We start from the raw sequence: 9,488 nt of genomic DNA, 5'->3' as shown, positions 1-9,488 counted from the left end.
GCAAGAATGAAGCCATTTCACCTTAGAAACAAATTCAAGCTCCCGTGCTTTGCCTTCAAATCCCTCCACAGTTCTTGTCCCATTTATCTTTCTAACCTGAAAAATACTCCCCTAGCTGCTCTCTCCGCTCCTCCAATGACCTAATAATTACTTCCTTACTCATAACCTTATCACACACATGGCTCCAAGACCTTTCCAAGAGCTGCCCCGACTCTCTGGAATAGTCTTTCCCATCCTATTCAGCTTGCACCTACGTTCTCCTTATTTAAAACAACACTCAAAACCCATTTCTTCAAACTGCCCTTCTTCTGTCACTTAAACCCCTTAATACTTACCACTATTCCATATCCCCCCTCATATTGTATGCTGCTTCCCCACCTCTTAGATTTTAAACTGATTGTACTGTTTATTAATAATAATACTAAACCTATACAGAAGAACCACTATAATCTGCAATGGCATGTAGCATATAACCTCGTATGTGTTACTAATATACTACAAACTGTTCTCCCCACTGTAAAACAAGAACATTTGTCCTTTTTTCCACCTTGGCAATTACTACATGTTATGGGCCAAGTATATTACAGACCTTTACACACACCAGAATTTGCTGGTTTTGCAATCTGACTCAACCATTTTCTTGTGTGTATTTCTTTGCAGACGCATTTGTATGGATTAGCTAGCCACGGGCACATGGAGGTTGCTAAATGTGTAGGGAAATTCTGATCACCTTCATGTGTCTGCAAGAACCAGATCTCTTAAAATCTAGTAGTAAGATCATACCTACAGAGGGCAGGGTAAATATATCTACACAATTGGGTGCACAAATCCCATCTCAAGGCCAGATATTTACCCTGTAAAAGTAGCAATGGTATCATTGCTCTGCAGATCTCCAGTGAGTGCACCCACTATAGGTTACCAGCAAAAAAAAAAAAAAACTACAGGGAGGTAAAGATAAGACTAACCACCCTGCACAAGAGCAGAGACTGGTTTATATCAGTCAATGCCAGCATATAGGCAAAGTGCATGAGTTGCTTCATGTATTTACTAATATAAAAGGACACTAGGATTTAAAGAAGTACTCCCATCATTTAGAAAAATTTGATTTTGTCTTTGGACATTGCTTTGGGTCATTTCCCACTTGTAGAGTATGTTGTAAAAATGGCAAGAGCACACAATGGCTTGTTTAAATTAAAGCTCATCATTGGCATGAAACCTTAAAATATGCTTCTTGGAGCAAACCCTGTGTAAAGGAATTTATATGAACAAGGAGGAAAAAGTGTCAGCCAAAATAGGTAAAGGGTTGTAAAAGGGCTGGATTAAATACATGGTTTTAAAAGCAATCATGTGAAGGCAAGTTTTACATGGAGTAAGCAAAAAATGCAGTCAAATGTATGATCACCCCCACTGTATTAGAATACACCTTTGAGGGGAAAAAAAAAATTGTGTGTGTGTAAACCTGTTCTACGTGTCAAAAAAAAAAGCCAATGCAAAAACCTAATAAGGCCCTAACGGTCACAAACTAGCCTAGTATATATAATGCTATGTTGGGCAAGGACTGAATCTTCACCACTCCAGAACAAGCATGTGGCCCAAAACTGGATTCCATGTCCTAGGCCTGGGGCTACACCACAAATTAGATCCTTCCTTACCTACATTGAACTGTTTGTTGATTGTGCCCTTTTACACATATTGATGTCCGTGCTGTATTTATCGCTCTCAATATAAAGAGCTACACTGCCAGGATAGGCAAAGTACGATCAATTATGGTTTGGTAACAAGGCCCTTTATGGAACCATTAGGGCAGCGCACATTAAGCCAGTGTTAATCCCGCAAATTTTCAGGAGGCCTGCAAACTAGATAAAACAGGGAGGCTGCCATGGCCAACTAGCCCAGATAAGTTAGCCTGGCTGTTATGGCATTCTTCTAATCAATTTCTTTGACTAATGAACTCTAGGTAATGTTGGCATGGACTTCTGATCTGCATAGATGTGTTTACCTAGTATTTTCAAAAAGCATCTGCTATATTTCCCCCGTTCCACAATTACTTGTTAGAGCACATTTGCAAGGTCCATTGCTTTGGTGTGAATAGAAGCCATTCTCTGAATAGAAGAACACATCCTGTTACGTTTGGTGTCGGTAGCCTAGATGTACAAACTGCTGTACCCATCAGCAAGTCAGGGCTGTGTGGCATGGTGGTATAGTGTCTGATGATGATGATGATGATTGGGCTACACAAGATGGTAAAAGTTCTATACAATATTTTGTTCATTACCCCTTTCCATCATGAAAATTTTCATAGAAGCCAAGATAAATGTCTTAATCATACCATGTTCGTAAAGAACAGGCTTAAAAATGTAATACTGTTTTATTTGCCTCAAAAACATTTCAGCATTCTAAACATAAAAAAACAGAACAATGCAATTCATGTAAGCACAGAATGTTTTTGAAGTCTGTAATCCGCCTTCACATCATTGTGAAGAAGTGGCTACAGTCTTTGTTTAAAAACTACTGCACTTTTCTAAAAAAAAAAAAAAAAAAAGTTCATATAATAAACCCATACATTTCATCATGCCAGCTGAACTCCTTTCAACAACTAACAGCAGAATTCTATATCACTATATACAGAAAAAGACAACTTTTAAGCTAAATTGACGCCCGATGTAGTGTAAGGTTTGATGTGCATGCTTTGGGCCAAAACAGAAAACCCTAAAAGATTTTTTTTAGGATTCAGGGACGTTCTTAAAACCCTGAGGTACTATCAGCTCCAAAAAATATGCACCATAAGAATTTTATCTAGTTTACAGATTACAGATATGTACAGTTTATAACCCAGGATTTTCTAAATAACCATTTAGTAACACCTTAAATTAAAAAAAAAAAAAAAAAGAAAAAAAATGCTTGAAACATTTTAAATGCTTTGATACATCAACAGCAAAGTGCACAGAGTGAGGAGAACACGAGAGCGCCCGGATTTTTAAAAATGTTTTTGAAATATGTACAACTTTGATACAGTTTCAGATTGCTCATTTTACACACACAGCTATGTAATGTAAACCAGTTACAACGCCAAGAGCATCATTTTGAAACTATGATATCAGAACCCAATTTTTGCAATTAAACCTAATAAATGGCAGCTGACTATCGATTAGGATGGCAGCCGGAGGTGGTTCCCCTACTCTATGAAATTCACATCATTCTACAACTTTATTCATCATCCTCTTCCTCCTCATCTTCTTCCTCTTCCTCGTCTTCTTCATCATCATCGTCATCATCCTCTACTTTTTTCCTGGGTGGCTTAGGGGCACTTTTAGCACTGTCCATTTTTCCTTTGGATTTGTAGTCAGCAACATCCTTTAGGGAAAACAGAGAATGTCAGTTAACCAGCAATAAACCTTATTTACCAAGGAGAGAATAACAATTGGCTCTATGGTAAAACCCACAGCTCTATATTTATGTCCTTCAACATCAACCACTCCACTGCTATGCCAGCAGTGATGCCGTGAAGAGGTAGCAGTTGATTGTGTGAAAGAACTGATGGTTACCATTCAGTCCGCTATTAAGTTCATAGAAAGAAATAAAGCATCAATTTCTCTTATTATTTTTATTTACCTTCTCGTATTTTTCCTTCAGCTTGCCAGCCTTGTTGTTGTAGGGTTGCTTCTCACCATCACTCAGGTTGTTCCACATCTCACCCAGCTTTTTGGCCACATCACCAATGGAGATGCCAGGATTTGTAGATTTAATTTTGGGACGGAATTCAGAGCAAAACAGGAAAAACCCAGATCTAGAGGGGGTAAACAGTTATAAGTTAGCTTCAGATCTAACATTTGTTTTATCTGGACACTTTCTTTTAGCTTCTTATAGGAAAAGAATGAAGTTCTATAAAACTTACGGTGGCCTCTTTGGTGCATTTGGGTCCTTCTTCTTCTTCTTTCCCTTAATGGGTCCAAAATCTTTCATTTCTCGGTCATATCTCACTTTATCTGCCTTTGCCATGTCCTCAAACTTGGATTTCTCTTTAGCGGACATAGTCTGGTAAAGAAAAATAGAACATTTTAGCAAACGAACATGTCATCAAAGCAGCGGAAACCAAGCCGTTCCTATTGATATTATTATATGGTTTTATATGACATTTATTTTTTTTATAGCTTTATATGATATTTACCTTCCACCGCTCAGAGCACTTCTTTGAAAACTCTGCAAAGTTGACTGGGATTTCAGGATTTTTCTTTTTGTGTTCCTCACGACACGTCTGCACAAAGTAGGCATAGGCAGACATCTTGCCTTTGGGCTTCTTCGGATCACCTTTAGCCATTTTTAATCTGTAATTGAATATAAAAAAAAATAATTAAAAGATCTAAAAATGCAAAGCTACCATTACAATCCCCTCACCAATACATTCTTATCTGTGGACCTAACACAAGTGGAGGGGACAATCTGACGTCCTGTAGTGCAGGTGAGGAGGGCGGGCATCACAACCAGGGGGAACACAGCTTAAGTCCCATGCCAAGCATATGATGTGCAACAGCAAAACAAAAACTAAAGTCAGCTTCAATAATATAACCAATTTAAAAATTACCAAGTAATATGAGCCCGTTAAGTACCTAATATACAACAAAAGAGCCAATTTGACAGCAGTAATGCACAAATGACAACCCCGCTTTGCAAATGTTATTCTGCTAAATCAGGCATTTAAAAAAAAAAAAAAAAAAACTCAATACAATTGAGGTGCAGTACCACCTAATAGCCTGGTGGGGGCGTTCCCCCTATTGACCAATAGCAGTAGGTTGTTCTATTAATAATAGCCCCACTCACCAAAAATATAAAAATAAACAATACAATGGTTAATATTAAAATCAATCAAAAACAACAACAACCTTCAAAAAAATGGGGGTGCAAATGGTAAAAAGTAAATAAAAGTTCAAAATATGCAAAGGTTGTAATAGTGTAAAAGCAAAAAATTAATAAAAATTAGTGGAAAACATTTAAAAAAACCTATTTATTGAAAAGTGTCAATAAAGGGGTATTAGGTGGTATTGCCCGCCCCCCTTTCTTCTCTTAGCCCCCCTCCACCCCCACCCAAGGTCATCGATAAAAACAATAAAAATTGGTGCGATATCAATGTGTGAGTAGCGCTGCCCTAGGCAGTGGCGGCGGAGTTGGGCACAGCCCCAGTCACTGCATTGGGAGGGAAGCAGCAGACACGACAGGTCACCAAGACACCAATAATTCATCTTCCATTTTGTGAAATGCTTGTTGATGAAAGAAAGTGGCCCTGAAATGTGTGTGTGCAGGGTGTGGGGTGTTCGGGGTGCAGGGTGTGGGGTGTGTGTGCCCGGGGTGTGATGATGGATCCCGGTGGAGGTATATGGTGATCTATAGAGGAGCCGGGGCTGTTCTTCTCTATGGGCTCCATTCACTAAAATGGCTTCTCTCTCTATGCATACAGCAGCAGCCTGCAATACACACGCTGCACAAACCTCACCGCCTCATTACAACTCGCATATCTCCGCCCGGGAACGGCCGATCGAGCCCGGATTGGTATGCCTGAAAAGAGCGGACGGTTCTCTATCAGAATCTGGTCTTTATATAGAGCGGGGAGCCCCGCGTTGGCTAGAAATGGTGCGTTATTAGGTCGCCCCCCCTCCCTTGTCGCTGAGGCTTAGCGCAATCCCCTGTATAACAAAGAGCCGCGATCAGCCATTACAGGCGGACAGCCGGGAGAGGGGGGACGGCGGGAAAAAAGTGGAAAAACTGCCCGAGCCGGGCGAAAACAAGCCGAAAACTGGCATGAGAGGAGAGGGCAGAGGATGGGCAGGGGTTGGTGAGGTTTGCGGGGCATAGGATAGTACTGGGGGGCAATAGGGACAGGTTAAAGGGGCAGCACACCGGGTTTTTAGTGTTATTGAAGGGAGGCACAGGGCAGAGAACGGGCACAGCGGGGGCATCACACACACCGAGCACCGGGGGTACACACCGAGCACATCGGGGATACACCGAGCCTGGCAGAGGATAGAGGGGTCACCTCCCCCACCCCCCTCCTCCTCCTTCCTCACAAGACAGCCAAACAACAAGGCAGAGGATGACAGGGACAGCCATGTTAATGCAGAGAACACCGTGCCATGCAAAGCCACACCGGAACACCGGACACACCGGACACCCCCTCCCGCCACACAAAGGGGCCCCAACACACCACATGACACACATTATACGCAAATATATCACATCTATACAGAACCCGGCTCTCACACAATAACCCGACACCATACCCTACAAAACACTAAAAAATATCAATTATACCAGCCGGGCACTAAAATATCAACCCCGCCGGGCGAATTTACCTCAAAATACCGAACAAGCCGGAATGACCCCAATACTGAGCACAGGATAGAAGGAGGAGAGAGGGCTCATGGGATGATAAAACAAGCCGGTGCCAACCCGGGGTACGGACGTAGCACACACAGACGAAGCTGGACCTACCTGTATTGTTCGCTGAGTGTGAATCCCTGCGCACGCCGCTCACAACTAAATGCTTGGCTCGCAACCTCGCGCTAGCTTACTACGAGAACGAGCTGATTGGCTGGAGCGCACTCCCCGTTTAAAACAACCTCCCAGCCCGGTCATTGGGCAGGGGCCTCATCAATATTCACCACGCCCTCCGTTCTCATTGGGCGCCTGATCGTCTACGTCATTCATTCAAAAAGAACACCCGCCTGGGGATATGGAATGAAGTTGCAAACACGGGCAGTGTTTTCATATTGTAATGTGCGTGTGTGACGTCACGCTGGGTGCAATGCATCCATACACTGACATGGGCGGGGGGAGATTCCATTGGTCAACAACACACACACTTTGTTATACAGTAATCATGAAAACATGCAATTTATTCTGATTAACCTGATTTGTATCACTACCTCCATGATTGTATTGGATTGTTATTAATGATCAACAGACTTACTCTTCTAGATACATACATTAAAAGATCAAAATCACAAAGCAGGAGGGGATTTGATTATTTCAGAACAGATCTAATATTTTATATCTGCTATAAGGGATTCCTTTTACAAAGTATGATTGCAAAAATGTTCCTTCTTCATGCAAATGGTGACAAATCTGGAGGTGCACATATTCACAGCATTCCCAGCTTTGGAATCTGTAATAAATGGGATTGCTGCCCCCTCACCACTACCACTACCTGACTAATTCACCATGCCCATGTGCCCAAGGATGACCAGGACCTCCATGGTGGGTCCAAGGATTATCTGTCCCTCCTAGAGGCCAAGGACTTCCATGATAGATGCCAGGATTATTTGTCCCTCCTACATGCTGTTCAGAACCTCCGTGCTGCGTCCCAGGATAGAGATTGGTGAAAGATGCTTTCCCTGATCTCCCTGAATGAATCTAGCCGTGTGTTGTCCTAAATGCTTCCAAGCTCAGAGAATGGAATCCTGAGGTTGGGGTAGAATCTGATCGTGAACAATCTGTGTTCAAATAGTTTCAATAAAACGCATGGTTGACATTTTGGGTCCAATACCCACAAGGAAAACTTGTCTCCGCACTATACTATCACAGAGGTGGCATTTTGGCCCCAGAAAACATCCAATGCCCCACACATATCAGGGATCACCATGGACAAATAAGAGTGTGAGAAATAATCCCAAGGCTGTTTTTATTATCAATTTATTGATCAATAATTTATTATCAAGTTTTTCAATCATTACTATGGACAATTTGTGGTTCCATGTTTTTTCATTGCTTCACAGGAGGGTGGATATTTAAAGTGTGACATATTTGGTATCTATTTACTTAATGCAACCTCATCTTCTATGATTTACCAAACAATGGTGGCTTTTCAAGAGAATGATTGAAGAGATTCTATTGAAAATAAGATATGACGTGCGCATAATAGTGAAAATTCAACAGGCTTGATTTTTTTTAAAGCTCTCCAAGATTGGGGAAGATGAACTATCATGGGTGAATCTGAGTGATCTGACAAACCTGGAATGGATTTCTTGCTATTACTATGCTATTAGTTGGTCACATTTTCAATCTTGGACCAGATCCATCTATTCCAGGTTCACCTATAAAAGTCTACAGTATCTTCTCCAGTCCTGGAGAGCTTTAATAAATCAGGACCAATGCTTGGAGGTTCTGGCAAATCCTGATTTATTAAAGAAATATAGACTGTTTACTTGGCAAAGATTTTTTCCCTTGCCAGGGATTTTTCACTTTCCTTAGTGAATAAGGTGCAGCTCTGCTGACTTCAACCATCTAATCATGATCAAGCAAAAAAATAGTGTCTCTTTAGATCTCCTTGCATATGATTGGTTATTTTTTGCAAAGTAAATTTCTACCACATTCACCAAGTTTGAAACTGTCAGTAAACGCAAACTTTTTTTTTCTATAAAAGCTCTCTATAAAAATGGCCTGTTTATATGTGCTATTTGCTATATGTAAAAAGAAAACACAGGATAATACAGTCCAGTGGAAGCAGTTGGGGACGCGGCTGAGCATACAATACCGATTTACTGCAAGTCTGAAAGGGGCCGAGGAGCCCCCATCAGTTTCCTACTGCTACCCAGAACTACATTGAAAATGTACCAAAAGTACCAATGAAGAAACCAGTTTTTCAGAAATACTCAAATACAAATGTACTTTACCCTAACATAGAGGAAAGTCTTGAACCCTTGTCAGTTTTCTACTGTACCCCCATTTCAGATTTCCCCTCACATTTATCTAACTAAAGCTGTTATCACCAGGCTAGGAAATGAGGGAAATCTCTCTAACATAAGTAGTAAAAGCCAAATCTTAAAAAAAAGCTTTTGTTCGGCCTTGGGATTGTGGACTTTTTATTCCCAGGTTGCCCTTACTACAAATGTCAGTTCCATTTTATGTAGGCTTGGAAGGATAAAGACATGGGTTCATTTTTTAAACAATTTCTAGAAATTATGAGCCACAGAAATGCAAAATAATAAGAGCAGTGTGATTGATAGCAATTTTATTACATTGAATAAAACAGAACAACTTCCATAGCAGAAAAATGAATTCCCTTCATAAAAAATATCCAATTACTATATTATCTATGATTGTGGTTCCCATTATTTGCAGGCACAGAATACAACCAGTTTAAATGACTACAAAACCAATTCAATATGGTCGATTTGGGGTATACACGTATAAATATATGCCAACCAACCCAGGCAGGTATCCCCTGTGTAAGCTTTTATAGGGGTCTGAATTACATTTTTTCTTGCCAATTGCCATTGTTATCCTGGGACAGGCCACTGCCAGGTACCAGTATTTTCTAGTAATGCTTACCCCTATATAACAAGCAGCACATGCTGTGATCTCAATGCAAATCAGCAGGTTTGTTCCATGATCTTTAATTTAAAGGAATTTTCAGCATCCAGACTGTCCATGGCCTGGCAATTAAACTGTTAGGCTACATACACAATGATTCTCGTCTGATAATTGCCTGATATCGC

At 40.8% G+C, this 9,488-nt stretch overlaps 1 protein-coding gene across 2 annotated transcripts; it reads right to left on the bottom strand.

The window, feature by feature from the left end:
• Positions 1–2,349: 2,349 nt before the first annotated feature.
• Positions 2,350–6,608, bottom strand: HMGB3 (high mobility group box 3). 2 transcript variants are annotated; one of them, XM_072430025.1, is made up of 5 exons: positions 6,484–6,608; positions 4,169–4,325; positions 3,896–4,035; positions 3,613–3,787; positions 2,350–3,354 (listed from the first exon to the last, which is right to left on the bottom strand). In XM_072430025.1, exons 2-5 carry the CDS (start codon positions 4,316–4,318, stop codon positions 3,208–3,210), a joined length of 612 nt encoding a protein of 203 aa, XP_072286126.1. In that variant the 5' UTR covers positions 4,319–4,325; positions 6,484–6,608; the 3' UTR covers positions 2,350–3,207. The 2 variants fall into 2 exon arrangements, with proteins under 2 accessions (XP_072286126.1, XP_072286127.1); XM_072430026.1 differs by lacking the exon at positions 6,484–6,608 and adding an exon at positions 6,345–6,469.
• Positions 6,609–9,488: the final 2,880 nt, after the last annotated feature.

The sequence above is a fragment of the Pyxicephalus adspersus genome, chromosome Z, assembly GCF_032062135.1.
Source record: "Pyxicephalus adspersus chromosome Z, UCB_Pads_2.0, whole genome shotgun sequence".
Lineage (NCBI taxonomy): Eukaryota > Metazoa > Chordata > Amphibia > Anura > Pyxicephalidae > Pyxicephalus > Pyxicephalus adspersus.
Note: the sequence above shows the minus strand (reverse complement) of the source record. Positions and strands in the feature narration are given on the sequence as shown.